This window comes from Monomorium pharaonis, chromosome 7 (assembly GCF_013373865.1).
Source record: "Monomorium pharaonis isolate MP-MQ-018 chromosome 7, ASM1337386v2, whole genome shotgun sequence".
Lineage (NCBI taxonomy): Eukaryota > Metazoa > Arthropoda > Insecta > Hymenoptera > Formicidae > Monomorium > Monomorium pharaonis.
This window is the reverse complement of record NC_050473.1, coordinates 5,048,265-5,075,777: the sequence shown is the minus strand read 5'-3', so window position 1 is coordinate 5,075,777 and position 27,513 is coordinate 5,048,265. Positions and strand designations below refer to the sequence as shown.

General features: G+C 28.7%; 1 protein-coding gene across 1 annotated transcript; it reads left to right on the top strand.

Moving 5' to 3' along the window:
- The first annotated feature begins 1,748 nt into the window (after nt 1-1,748).
- Nucleotides 1,749-27,396, top strand: LOC105838389 (cullin-associated NEDD8-dissociated protein 1). Its single transcript, XM_012683922.3, has 17 exons — nt 1,749-2,096; nt 3,450-3,619; nt 6,279-6,492; nt 7,530-7,822; nt 9,792-9,954; nt 10,468-10,741; nt 12,131-12,637; nt 13,329-13,612; nt 13,694-13,825; nt 14,605-14,773; nt 18,685-18,982; nt 19,974-20,172; nt 20,880-21,137; nt 22,037-22,225; nt 23,512-23,755; nt 24,622-24,768; nt 27,049-27,396. Exons 1-17 carry the CDS (start codon nt 2,055-2,057, stop codon nt 27,180-27,182), a joined length of 3,717 nt encoding a protein of 1,238 aa, XP_012539376.1. The 5' UTR covers nt 1,749-2,054; the 3' UTR covers nt 27,183-27,396.
- The last annotated feature ends 117 nt before the right edge of the window (nt 27,397-27,513 follow it).

Here is a 27,513-nt window from a genome sequence, read left to right as displayed (position 1 = left end):
TTTTAGTTTAAATAATTAATGCAATTCAAGAGCGACAGTATACGACATAGTGCAAAAGAACATAAATTTACATAAAAAAATTATATTAGGCATAAGCTTTAAACATATAATATTATGTAAAATAAATATAAATTAATAATTAATTTATTTGATTGAGATAGAAAAATGGAACAAAATAAAAATTTATAGGAAATTGTTTAAATTATTTTATTTTATTACATATAAAATAATTTTAATTAAAGAGTAATATATAGGACTTATTAATTATTATTTAATTTATTTAAAAATTAAAAAATTTATTTAATAAGATCGTAAATAACTTTAATAATTTTTATTTTGTGAACTTCAATAATTTCAATTTCCATTGAAAAATTTAATTGTTTAATAATCATTTTATAATTATTAAAATATTGAATATAAAATAAATGTAAACAAATAAGTATCATATATATATAAAGAAAAATAATAATAAATATACTAAGTAACATTGTTAACATAAATAATTATTAATATATATATAAACATTTTGTTAATATTGCTGGCAGTGGCTAATCAACTGCCCAACAGTGTTTGCTACGCTATAGCTGTTCACGGAACTCGCTATTGGCTCCACGAACAGTTCAGATAGCATTAGCGTTTGTAGCGTTAATAGTGTCTCCCCGAACGCACCCTAGAATAGTAGTATATTACGACTTACGTTTTTCTCTGCCTTACCCTACGACTACGACACCTACGTTTCGTTCTCTGCCTTCGGCCTAAACTAGAGCATTATCTGCACCGCAGTTTCAACACTTCTTGTGCACTTTTGTACTTAATTACGAATTGTGTGTGTGAAACATGCAATGCCAGCCATTGTACATATAGCGTTTGACGCATGCGCAGACAGAGCAAGTATCATGATATACCTTTCTCTCTCGCACAGATCTTGGGCACACTATAGGTGCGTTCGGGAAGACGTTATTAGCGCTATCAGCATCAGTCTATCCTTGTTCTACTTTTAATGAGTAATGAAGATAGACTGATGCTGATAGCGTTAATAGCGTCTTCCCGAACGCACCTTTTCAGTGCTGGCATTCCTCCATGTATATATACTCAAAGGTATTCTCACGTCCGCCATTTTTCTTCTAACTAGCAGGAAAAATTAGGTATGTTTTGTATATATATACGTCAATAATCTTTGGAAGCACCAAACTTTATGCGGCACAAAGACACAATATTTATGATCTTGAGACTGTAAAGGTTATTGCGATGTATTATATATATAAAAAACATTATGCTAGTTACTTGCTAGTTTGAAGAAAAATGGCAGACGTGAGAATATCTACTTTTCTAGTGCTCTAAGGCCGAAATCACATGGTGCGGAATAGAGCTGCGGAATAGAACGTGCGTCATAGAAACAGCCAATCAGAACTTTGCAGCATTAACGCATTCTGATGCGGCAAAGCTCAGGGCCCCTATTCTTGAATTCATTCGCAAGAGAAACGTATTCGCAAATTCTGTTCTTGCAGAAAAGTTGGAACCTTATTGGCTATCGTATGGCTTTTAACCAATAAACTTGCAACTTTTCTGTTAGAGTAACTTTTCTGTATTTGCGCATACGTTTTCTTGCGAATGAATTCAAGAATCGAGCCCCTGATTGGCTGCTTCTATGACGCACGTTCTATTCCGCAGCTTTATTCCGCACCATGTGATTTCGGCCTAATGAAATATTAGCCTGAAATTCTGCTTGAAGGAACTCTAGCGGCTCTAGCCTGACTGAGACCGATGGGCGAGGGTAGGGAGTAAGAAGAGAGGGAGAAAAAGAAAAGAAAACAGAAACACCGCTTTTACACCTCGACTTGTGCGGATTACGTGGATTTAGCATCCTTGTATTTCGTGTCTGTCTCATCGGACACTTTGGTTTGTTTTTCCTTTCTTTTTTTCCGTTGCGTTACGGGACACGCATCACCGCTCGGCAAGTATCCTCCCCTCCGGAGTCACCTCGCACGCACTCGGTTGCGTCGTCGTCGTCATCGTCGTCGTCGTCAAACCGGCTGTAAAGGGACTCCGCAATCATGGCTAGTGTCTCCTATCAAATAGCAAATCTGTTGGAGAAGGTAATAAACTGACGATATACTAACAGTGCAGCGGAGATCGAAAAAACGTTATCCGTCCGAGCGAAAATTTTATTCTGCCGTACTATTTTTTTTTTTCTTACGGCATAACCTCGCACTCATCCTGGATTCCTTGAAGAATGACCGTTAACATTTAGAGGGCCGTGAAATACGCGTTGTAACACGTATTGAGATCAGTATTTTGCATTTCCGACTGTATATTAAACATAAGATAAATCAGGAGAAAAAGCCACTTCTATGGTTTCTATAAATTAGAGGTTAGCTAATTCTGATTGCACATAAATGTGCTTTAGACTGTTGGGAAGCTATGAAGGAAAACTTCGATGCCACTAAAGATCGATAGTCTATAAGAATACAAAAAAGTAAATTGTGAAGTACACTTGTAATATTCAACACCATAATAGCTAAGTTATATATTTTAGATAACAGGGAAAATGCTTAGAGAGCCAAAACTGATTATTAATTGCTGATAATATTCCTTTATATGAATATTTTAATTCAGACGTTGGGGTGTGTTTTTTTAGCCATTTTCAGTGTGTGTACAGTTTCTTTCTTTGTTATTACATGGTCATTAGGAAGTTAATTTTTATAAACATGATGTTGAGAAGTACAAAGTTGTTTTCTTTTTCTTTAGCCAAAAAAACACGCCAAAATGTCTGTATTAAAATATTTATATAAAAGAATATATTATGAGCAATTAACAACCAGCTTTGGCTCTCGAAGCATTTTCCCTGTTATCTATATTAGTTTAATAATAAGAGCCATTTATATAAACTATTATCTTTCAAATCTTTATATAATTTAATTATGTTATATAGTTTTGAGATACATTTTATGGCAATCATTAAATTGGATTAAAGTGAATCAGCTTTTTTCACTTTTGCAAGCAAATATACTTGTGCTAAAAAGGCCAACTTTCTGCCTTTGTTACACAACGTACTAAAACTGCATTAAAAAATTCTGTAATCTTATCTGAGAAATTTGAATAAAATTCTTGAAAAATCTTGGAATTTTTAGTGAATTTTTTTATTAACAAATTAGAAACCATCTCAATCTTTCATTAACCAGTGGAACATAAAAAACTAGACTTTGCAACTGATTTTGTAACATTTATACGAACACATTTTTCATGTGCAGAGTGAAATGTTTTGAAAATTTACATATCTAACTTCAAATATATGAATTTATGAGATACACAATAATTCTTATCTTTATTAGTTTTTATTTTTAATAGGTAATTGTTAATTGCTTGGCTCTAAATTGATTAAATAATCTCCATTATGTACATTTATATTTTTTTTCTTGTTAGTACAATAGTATCTATTCTCTTTGTAGATGACGTCCAGCGATAAAGATTTTAGATTTATGGCAACTAATGATTTAATGAGTGAACTGCAGAAGGACAGCATCAAACTGGATGACGATTCCGAACGCAAAGTTGTAAAGATGCTTCTTAAATTATTAGAGGATAAGAACGGAGAAGTGCAGAATCTTGCAGTCAAATGGTACATTTTTTGCTTTAGATATACTGACGAAATAATTTACAAAAATAGCAAAATAATTTGTGAAAAAGGTTCTTTATTATGTTCCATATACATATACATTAATTTTGTATCTTGATTTCTTTGTGGGAAAATAGTAATATGAATTATTAATACATTTCCATCTAAAAATTTTAACATGTTTGAAATTTTCTTGCATTTCATGAAAAGTTAATAGGTTATAAGACTTCAGCAAATCGAATAATAGGATATTTTATAATATTACAGTAAATTTTTATTTACAGAAATAAATATCCATATAATGTGTTTGCTTTGAAGATATGTATTTTTATTTATAAAATAAAGATTTATTTTCTGATCTATATAATTATAGAATAAATATTAAAAAAATAATAATAGCATTTGAAATAAGATTTGCATACTTTGACAAATTATTTGCATTAAAAAATTAAACTTTTTTGAATATATTTATTATTTTTGAGTCTAAAAAAGAAGCTTTTCGCGAAATTGCACATATTTGAATTTAAAATTTTGTTTTTTTAAAACAAGTTTTCTTTTTCTTATTATAATTAAAAAAATGCTTAATGTTATTAAAAATATTACCTTAAAATATTAAACTGATTGCATAAGCTATGTTTTAGTTTATTGTGGCTACTAAATTGAAAAATAAAAATGTTTTGAAACAATGTGTTTAAAGTTTAATAACATTTTTTAATGTAATTTTGCATTTTTTAAATAAAAATATATATTTTTTAAACAAATATACATTTTTTAAATAGAAATATATATCTATTTCTTTATAAAAAATTTTACATGATGTTAAAAAATACCTTATCTTTTATTTGCTGGAATCCTATTTCTTAAATATAAGTCTTTAAAAATTTATGCAAATCAAGCATGTTACAATAAATATTTTTTCCATAAACTCTTAAAATTAAAAAATATTTTATAAAAAATGAGTTTTTACAAAAGAAGTTTGATATTGAGAAATTATTTTATACCAATTTAATACTAAAACAACTGACACTAAATGTATATGTATTTCTACCAATTTTTTAATTTTTATTTTTAATGTTTTACATATTCTTATTTTAATTATTTTAATATTTAAATAATTAATCTAAAAATAAAAAAACAAAAATAATCTTAATAGTTTTTGTAAATTAATCTAGAAATGTGAAACTCGTCATTTTATTTCTTTAATTTTTAATAAAGAAGTTATAAAACAAAAGTATAATACAAATAATTAAATAATTGAAATAATATTGTCACATATCTTTTAACTCAGAATAAAAGTCACAAAAATGTCAAAATTATTATTGTTATTTTATCGCTGTTTTAATGTTATTTACGTCAACGCGATATTTTATTATAATTTTTTTAACTGAGAAATGATTTATTTTGACCTCTTTATGGCTTGTTTCATAATATATAGTTATCTAAAACTAGTTAGGTTAACTATAATTCGAAAATTAATATATACTTTTATATATATATATATATATATATATATATATATATATAAATGGTTAAATAAATTAAACGTTACGCGTGTACATAATTTATAATTTATAACAATTAGTTTATGAACAAATGTAAATTAATTTTTAAGTTGTAATTAACCTAAAATTTTGATTACTATGTATTGTGACAACGATTTAAAGTGATTTTTGACCACTTTCTTCCAAATTTAAATGGATAAAAATATCGTATTCAGCGACTCAAAAAACAAAAATATTTATGTAATATATATAATTTACGTTACACTTTGGAAATCAAAATCAGCCTATTTTACTCATCATTATTTACATATACATATATGTACCAAGTGTAGAGTTTAAATTATTGGAATATCTTTATACACTAATTGAAAGCTCTATAAAATAACAAATAAATTTGAAATATTGTATTTTTGGAATACCATTCTGAAAAGATTAACCCTTTAACTGTGGGACAGAAATCAATGTTCTATGCCATTTTTGTGGCAAAAAAATTTTACAATTTTATCTACAAATTTATTCTTCACATTTTTGGGGTCGCTGATTTTGAATTTAAGATTAGAATTTCAAAATTGAAAATGGCGGATCCAATATAGGCTGCGTTTCGATATTCACTGCCAGTACTGAAAATCTATAGTTTACGTCACATACACTGTAGAATTTCAGTACTGGCAGTGAATATTGAAACGCAGCCATAGAAACCCATTTTCAAGAAAATCTGATTATTTTTTAAAACTTTGATGCGCCATATTAGATCCGTTATTTTAAATTTTGTAATTTTGACATAAAATTTAGATTTAGTGATCCAAAAAACCCATAGAAGCCTATTTTCAAGAAAATCTTATTTTTTAAAACTTTGATGCGTTATATTGGATCCGCCATTTTGAATTTTGCAATTTAAACCTTAAATTCGAATTTAGAAACCTTGAAATACTAGCCACTATAAAAATTCCGGTAGTTTAACTTTTTTTTTAAATGCACATATATGTCGTACACACTCAAGGCGTGTCTTATTTTTATATATATGTGTCATATATGTGTCATCCACAGCAAAGGAGTTAAGCAATAGTGTAAAAGAAAGTTGGTTGAAACGTAAAAAGTTACACATGTTTATCTTCTTTCAAGAGTTATCTGTTGTTACTATTGGACGTATACAATTTTAGTTTGGGCCCATTAGTCAATAAAGTAAAGGACTACCAAGTGGAGACTATTGTAGATGCTCTGTGTACCAACATGGTGTCAGACAAGGAGCAATTGCGCGATATCTCCAGCATTGGCTTGAAGACTGTTATTTCCGAACTTCCTGTGGGTTGTAGTGCATTAGTTGCAAACGTTTGTAGACGCGTCACAAATAAATTAAGCAGTGCTATTGAAAAGGTGAGTTACTTTTGACTTTTGGCTACAAGATTTAATATTTCTGTCTGATAAACACTCAGAAAATGCGTAGAGGAAAGGCACTGAATTTGGACACCGCTTTGTTTTTTAATTTATTTCTTAAATAATGATTAGAAAAACATTTTTGAAAATACTAATTTAAATCAGAAAGTATCTTCTATCAAATAATATAGTAAATTTTTATAATACTGTTTCGTGTTTTTAAATAATTATTGTTTTTGTGATACATGTCAAAAAAAATATCTGACGAAATGGACCCCTAATTTGGAACCCGTATATGATCAAAGTATTAATGTTACATTTTATTGATTTATACATCTTACTTAAATTACATAATTATATGAACTTTATATTATTCTGTTAGGTTTGCCTAAAAAGCATATTTTTTAACTGACACGCTTTTTTGTGCCGATTTATTTCATTTGAGTATCTGAGAATTTTTGGAATTGCTAATTATAAAATTATAAAATTAGCGATCCCAAAAATCCTCAGATACCCAAATGAAATAAATTAGCTTATTATTCATGAATTTTGTCCGCTATATTGAATCCGCCATCTTGAATTTTGAGAATTTTAATTCTGACTCCAGACTTAAATTCAACAACTTAAAAAATTCCTATATATAAAGTTCCATGAAAAACTCATGTAAGAGAAAATGTATACTTTAGATTAATTGGTATCTGCAGTCTTTTAAAGGCATGTATACAAAAATCTACAAGTTTTTGTGAGTTGTGGCCATTGAGACTTTTATTCAGGAAGTTAAGAACTATTTTTTACTAAAATTTGAGCCAATTTAACCGGGAGGCCAATTTTCATAAGATCTGTGTGGGGTTTTTTATAATATTCAAAAAAACATTTTTTTTAATACACAATAAATTTTTCTAACATTTGTGAGGAATATATTTTAAAATTAAGTCAAGAAAATACTTTGTTAAAGACAGTATTAAGAATAAAAATAAAAGTTTTTTAAAATTGATATTTTTCTGTGTATATGTTTAATGTATGCTGTATATTTTCAGCAAGAAGATGTATCCGTACAGTTGGAGGCTCTCGATATTGTAGCAGACTTGTTATCACGATTTGGCGCCTTGTTAGTCACATTTCATCCTACAATTTTGGCTGCATTATTACCACAACTTTCCTCGCCGCGACAAGCGGTCCGCAAACGCACTATAGTAGCGTTGAGTCATCTGTTGACGTCCAGCAACAATTATTTATACAACAAATTGCTAGATCATCTACTCGAAGGTCTTCAAACTCAAACAACAAAGAATGTCATACGTACCTATATTCAATGCATTGCCTCTATCTGGTCAGTATTAATATTACATGCGAATTGATACATAAGCCTGCAAAATTGAGGATTATAAACATTTTTAATAATTTTAACTGTTTTTAACTTTTTCCTATTAAACAGGAATTTATCCAAATTTTGTTATCACATCATAATTTTTAAGAAAAATGACGTTAAAGGGGGAAAAATTTCGATTTTAACTCTTTAACTGTGGGACAGAAAGCAATGTTCTGTGCCATTTTTGTGGTAAAAAAAGTTTTAAAATTTTATCCACTTTACATTTTTAGAGTCGCTGATTTAGAATTTGAGATCAGAATTTCAAAATTCAAAATAGCTAATCCAATATAGAAACCCATTTTCAAGAAAATCTGATTATTTTTAAAACCTTTGATGTGCGATATTATATCCGCCATTTTTAATTTTATAATTTTCACAAGATTTAGATTTAGCCTAAAAAACCTTTAGAAATCTATTCTTAAGAAAATCTGATTATTTTTGAAAACTTTGATACGCCATATTAGATCCGCCATTTTGAATTTTGCAATTTAGACCTAAATTCGAATTCAGTGATCCCAAAAACTTTGAAATATTCTATACTACTATAAAAATTCCGGTAGTTTAACTTTCTTTTTTTTTAGATACACACATATGTATGTGTCTATAGTCTATAGCAAAGGGGTGAAGTGTTTTTATGACATTGCTGCAACAATAGCAAAGTTTTTTCTAAATTTGATTAATCTTTGGAGAACATTGAGTCAATTTGACCCATACATCGACTTTGTTCGAAAATATCTTTAAAGCAGTTTTAAAATAGGAGGACCTAAGGAAATTAATAGGCAAAATAAAAGAAAACAAATTTAGTGGAGCATTTTTTTGTAATATTTTGCAACTATTAATAATTTTTACTAAACTTTTAAACTTATTATATAAATTTATTCTAAAAAGTTTAAAGTTTATCTCAGAATTTTTTGGCAGCAATTGAATCGATTGTCTTTAAATGGCAGCAGATAAAAGAGTCCGCAGGATTACGTTGACCCAGAGTGTTCAATGCGTTTGAAAAAATAGGTGTGTTCTCGAGGGTTAAAAAAAATAAAAGAACAAATAAAAGAAAAATATAAAAAAAGAAAAAGGATGGGACCGGCCGACTCCTTTACGTTTTTGTGCGAGGTCCTAGTTTCGATACAGAAGGGAGATATTTGATTTGTATAATACTGCTAATTGAATATAAATGGTACCAGTGGATATAAGTAAAAGTTGAAAAAGGCAAATCAGTGCTTAAGAATCATTAGAATTCACTTGGTTCACAATTATTAATGGGCTGCCGATGTTTTTGTGACATTTTATAATGACATTGGATATCGAAAATTAAAAGATAATAAAATAAAGCATCAAAATTTTTATTTACTAATGCTGGTTAATAATCCTGAAAATGCTAGATTACAAAACCACGTATCTTTGATCGCTAATATTTTTTTCCATTGACTGCTTAGAGTATATTCTCATACCATTATCAAGTTTTGAGAATATAAGTCTCCTATGTAACGTGAGATTTAACACCTCTAAAAAAGTCAATGGTATTTAAAATAGCAGTGTTGGAAAATGTTTAATTTTCAAGGAACATTTAAATGTTTATAACTTTTTTCCTTTTACTTGACGTAATTTTAAGGTGGATTTTTTTAATGTTATGGGAAAAAATACAAAAGAAAACATAGGAAATTTGTATTTACTTTGCGGTCCCTAAATCACCTATAATTTTTTTTCGATAATAAATTTTTGTTTACTGGGCAAAATATATTAAAAACTGCTAAAACTGTTAGTTTTTTTCAGTGCAGGTCAGTGTAATTGGTAAAAAGAATAAATTATAATGACTTCCGAAATTCACTATTAATACTGAAAATTTATAATTGACATTATATACTATAAATTTTTAGTTTACTGATAATGTATATCAGAATGCACTCCATATGACTTATCTAAATTATTGCAGTCGACAGGCGGGTCATAGATTCGGCGAGCAAATAGAACGTGTTATGCCGTTGATTGTTCAATACAGTAACGAGGATGACGATGAGTTAAGGGAGTATTGCTTGCAGGCATTTGAGTCTTTTGTTTATAGATGTCCAAAAGAAATTACACCACACATAAACAAGGTACATAATAATGATCTATTTTATGTATTACAAATACTTACATTTTATACATTATTGAAGTATTAATAAATTAACCAATTTAACTTTTAAGTGCTACTGTGAATAAATTTTTTACCAAAGTACTAATTAAAATTTAGATTTTTATTATTAAAATTTTGATAGTTTAAAGTAACATTTAGTAAGATTTTGTTTACATAAAAATAATGTTTGTTAAGTCTTTTAACACTTTGCAACTATAAAGTAGGAAAATAGTATAAAAAAGATTTCTTAATGTTAAAAAAATTTTAATTTTGTGGGTAATTATCATACTAGTTAAATTTTAAACTACTGGAAGAACGGCACACAGTTTAGTTTGAAGAACTAAAAAATATGTATGGAAATATATAAGAAATATGTATTTAATAATATTTCTTATATAATATTATTAAATATTAAGATCCTATTCTGACTGTTCTTTCTTCTCTCTGTTTAATTATATCCATTATTTATTTAATAGAATATTTTATCTTTTAGATTATAGATATTTGCCTAATATACATTACGTACGATCCAAACTACAATTACGATGATGATGTCAATGATTTCTCTGATGGAGAAAGTGCCGCAATGGAGGTAGAAGAAGATGGAGAAGAAGATGGGGAAGATGAATATTCTGATGATGATGATATGAGTTGGAAAGTTCGTAGAGCCGCTGCAAAATGTTTGGAAGCAGTTGTATCTAGTAGAAGAGAGTTATTATCAGATTTTTATAGAGGGGTTTCTCCCGCACTAATTGCCAGGTTTAAAGGTAAGTATCGCATATATTGAAATTTGTTTAAGATTAAAAAAATGTATTTTTGATTAATTAAAAGATTTCTCAATCTAAAAATATATACAGGGTGTTCCAGATCAACCAGAGAAGCTGACATGTACATATTTCTCATGAAAAACTGACAAAGGGAGGACGCGAATTTCGAGTCACCGATTTGAAAAAGGTTTATACATAGTATAGTACTCTACCAGAAGAGTACTTGAGCAAAGGGATAGGATGCAACGCTCAGCTATTTCCAACAAAAATTTATTTAAAAATTATGACGTTCTTTATATCCCGCTCTGTTAGATCAGTTTCCGAGAAGGCGGCGTAGCTCGGGTATTAAGTCTGTGGCTACCAAGATACGGGCCAGAGTTCGATTCCCGTTCTTCGAAATTTTTTTTTAAGTTAATTTAATCAACAATTTTGTTTTCTTTAAAATGTGCACTTTCAAAAGGTAATTTTTTTAATTGACTCATAAAACTGAATATAATTTTTATTGAACTCACAACAACTTATTTTATACATTCTACCTGATATAAGATGAAATAAATCCAACGCCACTATTTGAAAGTGCACATTTTAAAGTGTACACTTTAAAGAAAGAAAAAAATTGTTGATTAAGTTAACTTACAAAAAATTCTAAGGAACGGGAATCGGGTCCGCACCTTGGTAGCCACGGATTTAATACCCAAGCTACGCCGCCTTCTCGGAAACTGATCTAACAGAGCAGGATATAAGAAACGCCATAATTTTTAAATAAATTTTTCTCCGAAATGGCTGAGCGTTGCATCCTATTTCTTTGCTCAAATACTCTTCTGGTAGAATACTATACATATAAACCTTTTTGCGCAAGCTTCACGTGGTTAGAAGGTTTCAAAGGCTCATCATCTAAAAACTCTCCCCTCAACATTTTGCTATTGATATTTTTTACTCAGTTTTTTATGATGAATACGTACATGCTGGTTCCTCCCGTTGATCTGGAACACCCTATATATCAACTTACGTGTGAATACAACAAAAATAATAGTTTATATTTTTCTACTTAAGTAATCTGAAATAATTTATATAAAATAACTATTTGTACATATGAGAAATAAATACAAAGCATAGAAAATTGAAGATATTTTTTATAAAAAATAAGAAAATGTTATAATATTTTATGTATCTCATTCTCTATTTTTGAAATATTTCATAATATCTGCATCTTAATATAACAAACAAAATGTTCCCATGTCAATAAGAAAGTTAAGGATTACAATTAAATAGGATAACATTATTCATACATTATTAAAAGCATTTATAAAATATACGCAACATATTGAAGAATTTACAGTAAATTAAACGAGTTTAATTTTAATGAAATTCACTGTAATGTAATTCCAGAAAGGGAAGAGAATGTCAAGTCAGACATCTTTCACGCGTATATTGCTTTATTAAGACAAACAAGGCCGGCTACCGGTGTGGCTCTTGATCCTGATGCAATGGAGGACGACGACGGGCCCATTTCGTTGCTGCAGCAACAAGTACCACTAATAGTGAAGGCAGTTCATCGTCAAATGAAGGAAAAGAGTATCAAAACGAGACAAGATTGCTTCTCTCTGCTGAAAGAATTGGTGCTCGTTTTGCCAGGGGCTTTAACGAATCATATTCCAGCGCTGATTCCTGGCATACAGTATTCTCTGGGAGACAAGAATTCTTCCTCAAATATGAAGATTGATACTCTAGCCTTCGTGCACACATTACTAGTGACGCATCAACCCGAAGCGTTTCACGTTCACATGCCCGTTCTGGCACCTTCGATTATATTAGCTGTGGGAGATTCGTTCTACAAAATCGCCGCCGAGGCGTTGCTTGTGTTGCAACAGCTCGTACAAGTTATCAGACCTCATGGTAAGTATACGGTTTACAATCTATTTTCTTTTTCAATTATTGCTCAAAAGTTTCAGCATGCTTGAAATTTTTTCACATCTCATAAAAAGTATCTCGATAAAAATATTAAGACACAATGGACTCGTTCTGTGTGTCAGTGATGGGACCTTGTATGAGGATTACTCCCTCCCTGCCCATATTATTATCTTGATAAAAATATTTGTAAAGATGTTTTTAAAAATGCATTTTAAAATGAAAGATAAATCTTTAAATATGTTTTACTTTTATTTTTGTGACATTTTTTGACACAAAATTGAAAATTAATATTAAAATTTTTTTTTTTTTTAAGTGCTGTAGCTTGATAAAATATCATTGAATCAAAATTAACGAAAAATTATTTTATAGGCTTTTTGAGCTTCAAAAACATTTTTTAAAATTGCGATTTTTTATAATAATATCAAACTTTTTATGTAAAAACTCATTTTTTATAAAATAATTTTCAATTTGAAACTAAAGAGTCTACGGAGAAGAAAAAAAGAGAAAAATATTTTTTATAATATGCACAATTCATATAAAAATTGTAAAAAACTTTTTATGATTAATTTTTCATGAAAACTTGGAGCAAATCTTTTTAGAAAACCTCAAGCTTTCTGAAATTTTCAATAGTGTAGAACCACACAATATTGTATTTATGATGGAGTAATTTTTGTAGATAAACCATTTTATCGCGGTTTCACCTCATTATCCAACGAAATATATCATTGTACCTTAATGAGGCTGAAAACGGCAGATATCGATCAAGAGGTGAAGGAAAGAGCAATCGCCTGTATGGGACAGATCCTTGCGCACTTCGGAGATACTCTGTCGGATAAATTACACGTATGCCTACCTATTTTTCTCGATAGGTTGCGCAACGAGATAACAAGGCTTACCACTGTCAAGGCTCTAACTTGCATAGCCGCATCTCCCCTGAGAGTCGATCTGAAACCGATAATGGTAAATTTATATTTAAAATACAAGTGCATGATTTGTGAGAAATTACACAACTTTTTCTTTACAAGTTATGGCATTTTATAGGAAGAAGCAATACCTATACTTGGATCTTTTTTAAGAAAAAATCAACGAGCTTTGAAACTCTCCTCTCTTCCCCTTCTAGACACATTAGTATGCAATTATAGCTCGGTTTTGCATTCGGATTTACTTGACAAGGTAATGTTATTTACTATGTACTTCATAGGCCAAAAGTTCGGAAATGCTTATAATATTCACATCCATGAAAAATTAAATATCTAAAAAAAACGGAAGTTTTCAAATAGTGTTTAATTAAAGAACAAAGATTGAGCTTTAAATCTGTTTTAATTTTATTTTTATGACATTTTGTTTCTAAATTACAAATCAAAAATTGATATTATTTAAACATTTTTTTTTAATTTGAAGAGCTGTAGCTTAATGAAACATTAAAATTTAATATAAAAATATTTTAAAGTAGACCTTTTGAAATTAAAAAAAATTTTTTTTTAAGAATTGATACGATAATTTTTCACATTATTTAATTATTATCATCGAACATTTTGTATGTCTAAACTCTTGTATAAAATTTTTTTTAATTTTGAAACAAAGATTTACAGAAAGAAAGAGGAAAAGAAAGAGAAAATGTTATGATATGTTCAATTTGTACAAAATTTTTTCAAAATTTTTAAAAACTTTGCATTTAACTTTTTGTGAAATACTAAACATTTTCAAACTTTTGGTTTGCAGTTTATATTATAATACTTGAATGACTCTTTCAAACAAAATATTGTGTTCCGGAAAACTTGCCGTGCAGCGGAAGTTGACGTAATAGTTAAAGTTGTATATAACTTAACTTTTTCCGCGCGGCGGAAGATTTAATTGGTTACGTCAATCACTTCCGCATGCGATGAGATTTGTGCAAGAGTCAGAAAAGTCACGAAGAGTCAAGGATGATTAATTTCCAATTTGTTTTGTAGGTTACTGCGGAACTACCTGCATTACTAAACGAGTCAGATCTGCACATCGCTCAATTAACGCTGAATCTTCTCACCACCATAGCAAAGTTACATCCTGCTGCTCTGACCAGGGTCTCTGATTACATCTTGCCAGAAATACTCATCCTAGTAAAATCGCCGCTTCTTCAAGGTAAAACAATTATTAAATGCGCTTAACTTAACGGGTAACATCACCTTTGAGACCTTAAATGATTACCTAAATTTAGAAATTTTTGTGAGCAAATGAATAGCTTTATTGAAAAAACAAATATAAACCATTTTATTATAAACATATTAAATTATTTGAAAAAATGTTTATTTATTTATAATTGTTTTAAATGGCGACTTACTGGCACATTTCCGTAAACGCACTTTTTTTGAAAACATTTTGTGTGCAAGATTTCTCTAAATTGGTTTACCCTAGGACAAAAATTCAAAAACTCTTATTTTTTACATTGATTGAAGTTACAACGGCTACGTAAGCCGTTTTAAAAATATCCTTTTTTTTAAATGGTAGCTATTTTCAGGGAAAAATACATTTTTATAAATTAAGAAATAAATAGAATAACGAGTTTGATAATGCAATGTGTGTAATAAATATCGAGAACAGGTCAATATTACGAGCTAGTGTTATTTTTCTATTAAATTATAATTTATTAATTATTTAAAAAAAAGATAAATATAAACCAAACTGACAAGGGAATGGTCAGAAGTGTTCCTCACCGATTTTAATGAGCTTTGGATATGTCGTAGAACATAAAAAAATATTAGACCCATATTTTTTTAGCTGTGTATCTCGACGTTTAGGGGTTGGAACCACCCCTCGGAAATAACACATTTTTTCGTTTTTGACGAATATCTTTGAAAATATAAGGGTTATGAAAAAATGTTCTATACGAAAGTTTTATGGCATTTTACACTTTATCCTCACCTCACCTCTTTTGCAAAATTTTTTATTTTTTTATAAAAAAAAATAATTTTTTTATAAATACGAAATCAGAGAATATGAAAAGTGACAAAAAATGAATGACGATGACGAGAATTAAACAGCACACATTAATTTTTTATTATTAATATACGGATAGCAAAACAGTAGGCGCGCATTAAGGGGCTACATACACCCAGAGAAGTAAAAAATAGCCTTTTTCTCGATTTTTTTTTTCGAAACCTAATGTATGTAATTAATCCTAGTTTTCTTTACTTTAATATATATTCTTAGAACATGTTTCAGAATAAATTTGAACTGAAAATATTTAAAAATGGCGGAGATATTGTCTTCGTTGCAAGACCTTGTTGAAAAAAGGTGCTTTGCGGTGCCAATTGCAGCTCGTACAGAACTTATCTGAAACAGACCAGTCTAGAATTTTCTTAAACTAAATGATATTATCTAGTCTTTATCGTAGCCGATTTTTTAAATATCGATTTTTGGCAAAATGGCGGCCGTTTAAAGAAAAAAAGCGATTTTTTAGGATAAAAATTGGTCGTTTTTTTAACTTAAAAAAAAAGTAAGGGCTCTAAAAAAAACCGCTACGATAAAGACTGCCTTTTTTTGTGTAGCTTAAGCCCTCCAAATTTCAAGTAAATCGGTCCAACCGTTTTTGAGATATTTTTGGCACGCGTTTTGAAAACATAATTTCGAGAAAAACGCGTTTAAAGTTTGACATTCGGTTAAAACGTAGATAACTTTTTTTCAAATTTACATGGAATCATCCACTCCAGGGCCATACAGTGAACCCTCCCCAGATGTAGCGGCATCAAAGGCTTCGATTTTAGCTTGCCGGCGTAATATTCTTGCGTAAGCTACCTGCTGCGAAGGATTAGAAGGCGCCCATCGCGCCCCAGCGTCGTCGAACGCGCTTGGACCTTTTTCACTATATCTTCGACAATTTTCAAGGAATCACTTTGAAACTTGCAGGGGATATTCTCAGGACCTTATACTTTACGAATATGCAAAAAACAAAAAATCCATTTTTTCAAAATTTCTGGGTGTATATAGCCCCTTAAGCACCCGCGGCCACCGTGCTTTATGCCGAGGCTTTCCATTGTACTTACCTTACTGACCGAAAATACACATATTTAGATGCCATTTTCTCAGAAAGGTTCATTCACCCAAAAGCCAAAACGGTTTTTGTTTTTTCACTTCCCCTTTCAAATGCACTATGGCTCATTCAAAAGTAGAGTTAGCAGATGTTGGCTTCTCTTTGTTAGTGATGAATATAATTTTTTTAATAAATTAAATTTCTTAGCTTTATTTTAAATTGTGCGCCAACAGATTTCGTCAGACTTAAAACAGTTACTAAGCTAAATATTGATGTTCGAGAACATCTTAAAATCCTTCCTTCTCCCTTCTCCGAAAAACTTAATTAATTTATTGCGAAAAATAATATCTTAGCCGGGGTTCAAATCCGGACTCCCATTATTCCGTGAGGGTGTCCTAGCCAATTCGACGACCGAAGCATATAATAGATATAACCAGTATATCTTAAAGCACGCCCTTTCAGGCAACGTATACAACATATAACAATATTAGTACATCAAATAAAAAATGTAAGACTAGCGTTGCACGCAAATTAGAAAACATGCATTTGCGAAAGTGTGCCAATATGATGCTATTTTAATTACCAATAAATAAAAATATTTTAAAATAATTTAAGAGATGTGTATAATAGAATGGTTTATATTTATTTTTTCAATAAATTCATTTGCCTGCGAAAAATTCCCGAACTTAGGTAATTATTTTAGGTTTCAAGGGTGGTGTTACTCTTTAACCAAAAGTTAAGCCTATTTAGTAATTTTTTATTCTTGTTTTCGGTTAGTAAAAATTTATTTTTATATTGTATTAGAATTAATTGTATTGTGTAACATTTTTTAAAAGTATTTCTGCATTGTATAAAAAATTGAATAATTAAAAAGAGTAAATGAGAGTCAAATCGCATAGTAATTAGTAAACACAAGTATTTTTAATGTAAGAATTATATTTACGCTATAATTAATCCAAATAAATAATCGTTATTTATCGTTATTATTGATGATTTATCTGGATTAATTACAGGGTAGAGTATACCTGTTCAAACTCAACTCATGAGACATAAAACATTTACCTTTTTTGCCGCTAGTGTTCATCCTTTTTTTGGTTACTGTCTCCTTGTATTGAAACGATGAAGAGATGGAAGCGCGTTTAGCTCGCAAGCTGAGTTTATACGAACTTAGAATAAATTTAATTCTTATACAAAAAACACTTCTGTGCAAAAGTAATTAGTGCGCTATTCGTCTCATTTTTTCTTTTTGATTGTTTAATCATTGTTTAAATTTTTAGAAGACCTTATTAACAATCAAATAATCAATAAATCAACAAAAAACAACATTGTATCGACATGTTCTTTTTTTTAAATTGTTTAGAAAAGAATGAACTTTAAGAATCTGGATTAATATTAGCAAGATTTTAACGAGAAACTTGTGAAAAATGATAAACTTTTAATTTTTTCAATGAAAAAAAAACGTTTGGTTTTCATGCGATACAAAAGGGTCACACTTAACCAATCAAACTTTTGCCTAGAGATTCTTAAAGTAGAGTTTTTGCTCTTTAATTTAAAAAAAGATTGTATAATTTGGATGATTTTTTGCAAAGTTGCATCACTTTGAAGATTGCCTAAAAATTCCGTCAAAATTTTTGTCTTGGTTTTTTTTGTGCTAATGTATGTTATCATCTAATTTCAACGAAAGATGCTGCTTGGAGTAGACGAGTTTTCATCCGATTCGCGCAGGGGTAACCGCACCACACGTTTTACTGTTTGCACTGAATGTTATGCTCTCCCCACTCTGATCTTAGTCGCCATTGTGTGCACTCCGAGCGGCGTCTCTCGTTGAAATTAGTATATATTTTAATTATGGAAAAGGATTTTTAATTCTGTAAAAACAATTAAAAGATTTATGAATCGGAATTAATCACATTGATCAGTAAAACATGACAACTTTAGCATCTCCTTCAATCTATTTTATCCATATCTTTTCAATTCAACAACTTTATGCTTACATAAGTTAAATTAATTTTTTGTTGGACAGGTGTTGCATTAAATTCACTACTTGAGTTCTTCCAAGCTTTGGTTCAAGCAAATCTGCCAGGTTTGGGATATAGAGATCTTCTTGGAAAGTTAATAGCTCCAGTTACCTCATCCCCGCTTCATAAGCAAGCTTATCACTCACTGGCCAAGTGTGCAGCCGCACTGACAATCACGTGGCACGATGAGGCGCAATGTATTGTACAGCAATTACTGAAGGACGTTCAGAATCCATCGGATATTCAAAACGTCGCCCAGCACATATTCGCCTTGCTGGTTATTGGAGAGATAGGAAGACACGTGTAAGAAAATTGTGATTTATTTCTAACAAATGGTTTATTCTTTTTACAAAGAGAGACTCGAGATTTGATATCATGGATTTGGTTAAACTTTAAATGTTAATAATAATGAAAGGGTAGTGCCTAAAGTCCATGCACTATAATCTAAAAGGCTTATTGTGCCTCTCCTAGATAATAAAGATTTTAGAAGAAATTAAACATTTCTATATATGGGATGTGGATTTGAATTCGCGACTCTTACGAGAGTCCATCGCTCTCACAAGAAGCCACATGATATTCCAACTTAAAATGTTATTTTAGACTTTTTACTAGAATTTATGGTAAAGCAATTGTTGCAAATGTGCAATAACTTTCGAGAAATTATTTAAAATTTTTTTTATAATCTATGTATTTAGTTTATAAAATCGACTTGCAAGTAGTAAGCGTGATCTAGTAGCTTGTTAAGTTATTACGTTTTTCACAATTATTAATTTAAAATCTGAATAATGTTAATAATTATGAAAAGTTTAATAATTTTTTGCTTTAAATAAATTATTAATTAACTATATTTATATATTTATAAATTACTTATTGATTTAGTCACATGATTGCAAATTAAAACAGAAAAGAAGAAATAATTAGAAGTAGGAAGGTTTAAACTTATAATATCCATACTAGGTCTTATTTAGACCTAGCCCGTTAAGCATTTCTTGCTTGTAACTTTACGAAACATGTACATAAAGATGAAATGTTTTAAATAATAATTTCTCATAAATTGTTGCGTATTGGCCAAAGTTGCTTTACTGCGAATTAATAGGAAGGATCCACAGTAATATTTAAAGTTTAATAAACTCTGTAATATAAAAGCTTGAATCTTTTTTTGTTAAAATTTGAACCTCTTATCAACTGTATTTTTTTTTTTTTTTTTTTTTTAATATAGAGAGAAAAAGGCCTAAATTCTTATTTTAAGAAATATATATAAAGAAAAAATCTTTAAAATAATGTTTTTCCACAGAGATTTAAGTGGAATTAATTCGTTGAAGCATACGATTTTAAATTCATTCTCATCTCATTCGGAAGAAGTCAAGTCCGCAGCCAGTTATACGCTGGGAAATATCGCGATTGGGAATCTTCCTGAATATTTGCCTTTTATACTTCAAGAAATTGAGGCACAGCCTAAGCGTCAATATCTGCTTCTGCATTCGTTGAAAGAGGTAACATTCGTGCAGTTCATAATCTTTATTACAAGTGTTGAGCATAAATTGATTAATTCATTTGTTTTGCACAAAAATAATTTAATAAAAATTTAAAATGTATAATTATGATCTATATAATGCAATTAATGTTTAAAATAAATCAATTAAGTGTTGGTTTGTCAAATTAAAGTAATCAATTAATCATAAGTAAAAAATTAATCATAAGCATTACAGTTGTTTATTGAAATAAATATTTAAAAAAAAATTAATCGTTAATTATTAACATTAATTGTATTTTAAAAATTATATTTATAATTTTTATGAACAGTTACAAGCTTAAAGAATGTGTTTATTATATTGAAATAGATGCATTGATAAATTATTTTATTATTATATTATTCAATTCTCTCTCTTCCTCTCTCTTTCTCTCTCTCTCTCTCTCTCTCTCTCTCTCTCTCTCTCTCTCTCCTCTCTTCCCCTTTTCCTCCTCTTTCCTTTCTCTCTAAAATATCAATTATTTAAATCTAATGTATAAAATCTAAAAAATTGTAAAAATTTATGTCTTTTTCTTGACATTTTCAAATTTATAAAATTCCCTGATAGTTCTAAATTTCCCTGATCGCTGGATATCCAACGATGATCAATAAACTGATTAAATGTTGCCTAACATTAATTTTAAACATATTGTAATATTATCATTTCTGAACTACCATTTCTTTTTATAGATTATTACAAGTCAATCGGCCAGTCCATCTGGCGTGTCACACCTGCAAAATTTCGTGCCTTCGATCTGGATGCTTTTATACAGGCATTGCGAATGCACGGAAGAAGGTACTCGTAATGTCGTGGCCGAGTGTCTTGGTAAATTGACGTTAATCGATCCCGCCACTCTGTTACCAAGACTACAAGAATCATTAAAATCACCGTCAGCTCTTATGAGAACAACGACAGTTACAGCTGTTAAATTTACCATTTCTGATCAGGTACTTCATCTAACTACACGATATATGATTGGATATCATATTTATTTCTTTTTCTTAGAAGAAGATGTTACGCTCTGCTCTTCATCGATTTTAATAAAATTCGCAACAATATTGAATGTTATTATTAAGTGAACACTTGTAAAACCATTTCTTCGAATGAGATTTATAAGTCGAGTAATGGGTAATTAAATATAGATTCCTCGTGTACATATCATATACTATTACATAGTTCAACAAAAAAGTAACACTAAAATGGAATTAGTTAATTTATGTTTCTTAGATGCAAAATTCAAATCAGATTTATAAAATTATTCTATCTAAATTATTATATCATTTAAAACAATTTACATAAAAATTGCGAATTACTTTGAGATATTTTGTTACATATTATATTTATGATATACATATATTGGAGAACAATTATTACAATCAAAATTAAATATGTTGTTAGAACTTTTAATCCTTAAAGAAATTTTTTTGTATTGGCTGTAATTAATAAGAAATTTATTAAATATGAGATCTATTGCGAAAAAGCTGTGAATTAAATCACTCATACTTTATCAAATAGATGCTCCTCTAACATTGCTGTAAATTTTATTAAAATCTGTGAAAAATAAAGCCTCTCTTTGTTAATGTCATATTTGTTTATTTATAAATCGCTCGTGAATTGTTATTTTAATACTAAGAAATGTTGAATTTAAAATGTTTAATTAAAAAATATTTAAATAATACAGTAACCTTTAAATTAACACTTGGATCTGTAAACAATTTCACATAAAAATTTTACAATAATAGTAAATCTCCTTCAATAATAGTAAGTTATTCTCATAAAAATTTTAGTAAACCAATTTAACATAAATGTTTTTTACTGCGTAGTTTAATATTACATATATTTACAGCCACAACCAATTGATGCGATGTTGAAGCAATGTATGGGTAATTTCTTGGTTGCTTTGGAGGATCCTGATCTTAACGTACGTAGGGTAGCATTAGTCGCATTCAATTCTGCCGCACACAACAAACCTATGCTGATAAGGGATCTCTTAGATGCAGTACTACCGCATCTTTACGCAGAAACTAAAATTAAGGTTTGTTATTTACAATTTAAATCTAAAAAGAAACTAAATCTTAATCTAAAATAATTCAAAAAATATTTGTATTAAAATATAATTAGTTTCTGTTTAGCAATTATTATTCTACATATAAACAGGGATGAGAAAGTTACTTTTTAAAACTAGTTACCATCATTGTTATTGAAAAAATAATGATTTGTTACTTTTTTAATGCTAAAACAAGATTATATAAAATAAAAATTACTAAATAAACTTATAAAAAATTTAATAAAAAATTATTAAACTTAACCAAAATTTATTTACTGAAATATTTTTTAAAATAAAATATGAAATAAAATGTTGAAAGCAGTAAATTTATTTTAAATTTGTAAAACCATTAAAAATTTAAATAAACCAAATTTTAAAACGCTCAAAACAAATAAAAAGTTTTGATTAATTAAATTTATAAATAAGCCAAATATATCCATCTTTTTGTACTCTTGATTTTTGTTTAACGTAATAATTAAACTTATTTTGTTAAACTTGTTTTTAAAATGCATAAAACTACAAGAATGTCCGAAATTATGACATAGGATGATCTAAATTTTAGATAATCTTATATCTTAATTTTGGTCATTCTTGTAGTTTTATGCATTTTAAAAACAAGTAAGTTTAACAAAATAAATTTAATTATTACATTAAACAAATTAAGAGTACAAAAAAATTATATATTTGGCTTTAGATTTTATGTATTAAATAATTTGAAATAATATTTTAAGAATATTTATAAAATTATGTTATAATGTTTAATAACATTTAAAACACGTATGTAACTCATTTTTAAAATATTAGGACAGTAATATTATTCAATAATATTTTTAAAATATTTATTAAACGTTATGTGTAATAACGTTATGTTTAATAACATTTAAAAAACATTAATAAATGTTTTTAAAATATTTTAATAATAATAGGACAGCAATATTATTAAGTAATATTTTTAAAATATTTATCAAACGTTATGTCATAACGTTTAAAAACATTTAAATAACATCTATTACATATTTTTTAAATATTTAATAATATTAAGACAGCAGCATTATTAAATAACATTTTAAAAATATTTATGAAACATTAAGTTAAGAAATTTTGTTCTCTAAAATTAACGTTTCAAAAACGTTGATCAATGTCTTGTTTACTGGGTTATATAATTTCATTTCAATATTTAATATTTTGAAAATAAAGATATTTTTGAAACAAGAATGGTTTTTTCTACGATTGTCATTGAGATTTTGTTGTCATATAAAAAACTTGCGCTACAGAAAGAACTGATCAGAGAAGTCGAAATGGGTCCGTTCAAACACACAGTGGACGATGGATTGGATCTTCGTAAAGCAGCGTTTGAGTGCATGTACACGTTGCTGGATTCGTGTCTCGACAGGCTGGACGTTTTCGAGTTTCTAAATCACGTGGAGAACGGTCTTAGAGATCATTACGACATCAAGATGCTAACTTATCTTATGACCGCGCGACTCGCACAACTTTGTCCAACCGCAGTTTTGCAGAGTGAGTATATTATACATGATTATCTTTTCGTTCGTCTGGAGTCATCAAAATATTTACTTAAGTTTAGGGTATGTCATACTCCCAGCGTAGGATACGTAGTTTTTTCAGTTTAATTTTGTTTTATTTTTTACTTTTTTTTCTTGTAAATAATGTAAGATTTTATGAAAAAATGAAAAAAATTTTTGAAGAAAAATGTACCCAACTTACCAGCGTCACATATGTGACAATCACAGTGCGGCATTATGCACTCATTGTGCTTGCACAGATTAAAAAAATGGTTTAATTTTTTAACCAAATAATTTAACCAATAATAAATTACGCTTTACTTGCTTATTTTTATACTTTTTGTTTTATAACTTAACATATAAAATGGTTTGTAAGTAATATCTATTGAAATAAATGCGAATTTTTATTTTATTTTATCATTTTTATTTGTCTATAAAATCTTCATCTTGGTACCTTCAAATAAATATGGTTATTGCAACGCCCATTATAAAATTTATTTTTCATGTTTAGTGTTACATTTCTAGAGAATAATCGCATAAGTTTTTTAAAAAATATTGAAAATTAAAAATTATATGAATTTTTTAGTAAAAAAACGTTAGTCTAATCTTTGCTTCAAGAACTTTTTGACGTATGTTAAAATTAAAAAATTTTATGAAACCCATCAGATATTGTTTTTAAAGCTGAAAACTTCATTTAGAATTTTTTTTCAAGTTAAAACGATCTACTGTGGGCTTAGTATAACAATTTGAAGTGGCTAGGGTATAACATACCCCCTGTGTAGGCTACGTATTTTTTTCAAAATGTGTAGGCTAAAGGCTAATAATCTAATCTTGACTCTCTTCATTGTTTTTTTTACATAGGGTTGGAGCGATTAGTCGAGCCGCTGAAAAGCACTTGCACGATGAAGGTAAAGGCGAACTCAGTGAAACAGGAGTACGAGAAGCAAGATGAATTGAAGCGTTCTGCACTGAGAGCTGTTGCAGCGTTGTTGACTATTCCCGATGCAGGTAACTAGTAATCATTTTGAAATTGAATTAAATTAATCTCTGAGACATACTTTTGTACCTCTGAGACATATATGTCCCACTCACTAAAATTATCGTAATTTTTAAATAAATGATCTTATCTACTTTGTTTATTTTAAAGAGGAAAGTTCAGACTATATGTACAAACCGTTACTTTGAAATGTTATGTTTTTAATAAGACATATTTATATAAACTTAGCTAAAATTCTAATTTTTAGATAATAAAGAATTTTATATATATATATATATATATATATATATATATTACGTAAAAAATCATTGAATTGATGCTAATTTTATACTTAGTTTTATGTAATGTGAAAAAAATGCAAAAAAATTAAATTTTTATCCTATCCTAAAAAAGGCATGTAATGAAGTCTTTTTTCCGCGATGCAGATTGGTTCTCTCGCTGCGCTTACTTTATGTTGTGAGAATAACAGTCATTGTGATTGAATTTTGACAGCAATTTGTATAGATGATTATCTATACAATTATCGTTGTAGTTTATTTTCAAAAAGTAAAAAATAAAAAGCTAAATAGCGCGCGCGAAGCGCGCTTCTGTAGTATCTAGTTATGGTAAATATTGTAATAGTTTATATGTGTAATCAAAGTGTATGCTACCTTCAATTTGTTCTTCAAACTTTTAGAATATGTACTTTTATCAGTCTAAATTTTTTTTTTTCGTTTAACAGTTTTTCTATATATGCTTTTGGTTTGTATTTAGTAATTAGAAAAGAACTCTAATCCACATTTGTTTTAAATATATTTTTAAATATATGATATTTTAACATTTTATAACTGTCGTTTTAAATCCGTTATTAAAAATTTTAATTTTAATAGTTGATTTGGAATTAAAGCCCTCGAAAAATGCATAGAACCGTTTCCATATAAAATACATCTTTTTCTGGGAAAGCCAGAGGTACGAAAGGATTAAATGAGTATTAACACTTACAATTAGTCACTGTGATCTAAATTTGCTATCATAAACTACACATCAGCCTTAATCGGGTTTAATAACTACTGTAGTTCGTAAGCAAACCAATCACAATTTTCTATTTTTCTGAAGAACGGCTGCGATTGGCCTGCTTAAGAGCTACGGTAGTTATTAAACCCGATTACGGTTGACGTGTAAACGTAGTCATAGCTTGCATTTTCATTCATATGTGGGTAATGCGTGAGTTCCGCAAAGATTCTACCATATATTTTAAGTTTTAGTCGTTCGATTAATCCTTCGTCTGTACACTGACCTCAAAAGGGAACAAACAAAATTTTTCACTTGTGTAAACACAAGACTGATGATAGACGGAGCTTGGCTCCCCTTTAATAATAAATGATCAAAATAATTATTAAAATTTGGGGGTCAGATGTGTAACAATGAATGCGAAAACCTTCCTTCCCCTCCCGTCGTTCATCTACAGACCTTGGGTAGAACTACTTTTTGTGATTTGCCATTGTTTTTTGAGAAGTCAATTAAAAATCTGATATGTTCTGAATTTGAGTTTAAATTTTTAGTACAAATTAGAGACGCATAGTTCATACCATGTAATCACTACGAAATAATATATTAGGTTTGTTAAAAATAAAATTATTTATTTTTTGTTCTACTTTTATTTATTTCACTCGAAAACAAAAAGATCTATTTCATTGCAGTTTGTGAGTAATAATTTTAATTATTTTATCTGAAATTATAATAATACAAATAATGTATTTTACATTCAGTTTTTGTTATGTATTTTTTCAGTATAATTTATTTTTATACAATCTATATTTTATAAATAGCCACATATTTTTTACTTTTAATCAAAATTTAATATTGAGATTAGTTTTGCGATATGTTAAAAACATTAATTAATCAGGTATAAAATATGTCAAAAGGGGTCAATAAACGAGTTATATAATTCTCTCATATAAATGTTAGTAAATTCATTACATGACAGGAATTAAAACGATCTTTAAAAAAACCGTGGTAATCAAATCAAAGTGATAATTGATTATCACGTTCTTTTTGAGATAATTGTTTTAATTTCTGTCATAATAAATTTACATGAGATAATTATACATTTATATGAGATAATAGAGCTCGTTTATTGATCCGTTTCGACATATTTTATTGCTTTGCAAAAAACCGAGCCTTATATATCGATTTTATTATCTTTTTTATCAAATATGTCTAAAATTTAACAAAAGAATTTAATTGAAAATTATCTCAATTTGTACACAGACATGAAATTTACGACATACGTAAACGACATTTGTTTGCAGATAAAAATCCATCGTTGAGCGAATTTGTCACGCAGATTAAGGCTACGCAGGATCTGCTACCGCTCTTCGAGATAATACAAAAGGATTGTACCGGCAGTAACATGAACGAGGCAAACGCGATGGATCAGAGCTAAAAACAATTGACTTAATTCTTTTTTGTATCTCGTGTAGATGAACGTGGGTTAAGCGCATTCGTGATCATATTCTATCCATAGTTTATTTCTATACATTATTTTTTCATTATTATATCTTCGATTTGAAGATAATTTCTAATAAATGTGAATTTAATGTAGCACATCATGTATAAATTTTAAAATAAATTTGCCGGCAATAATCATTTTATCATTATATATGTAATTTCCTGTTTTGTCAGACCGTTCTATATGATTTTTGTAATAAAGAAACCATACGGATTAATATTGTTTAACAAAAGTCACAAAAAAGATGACGTCGAGATAAAAATAA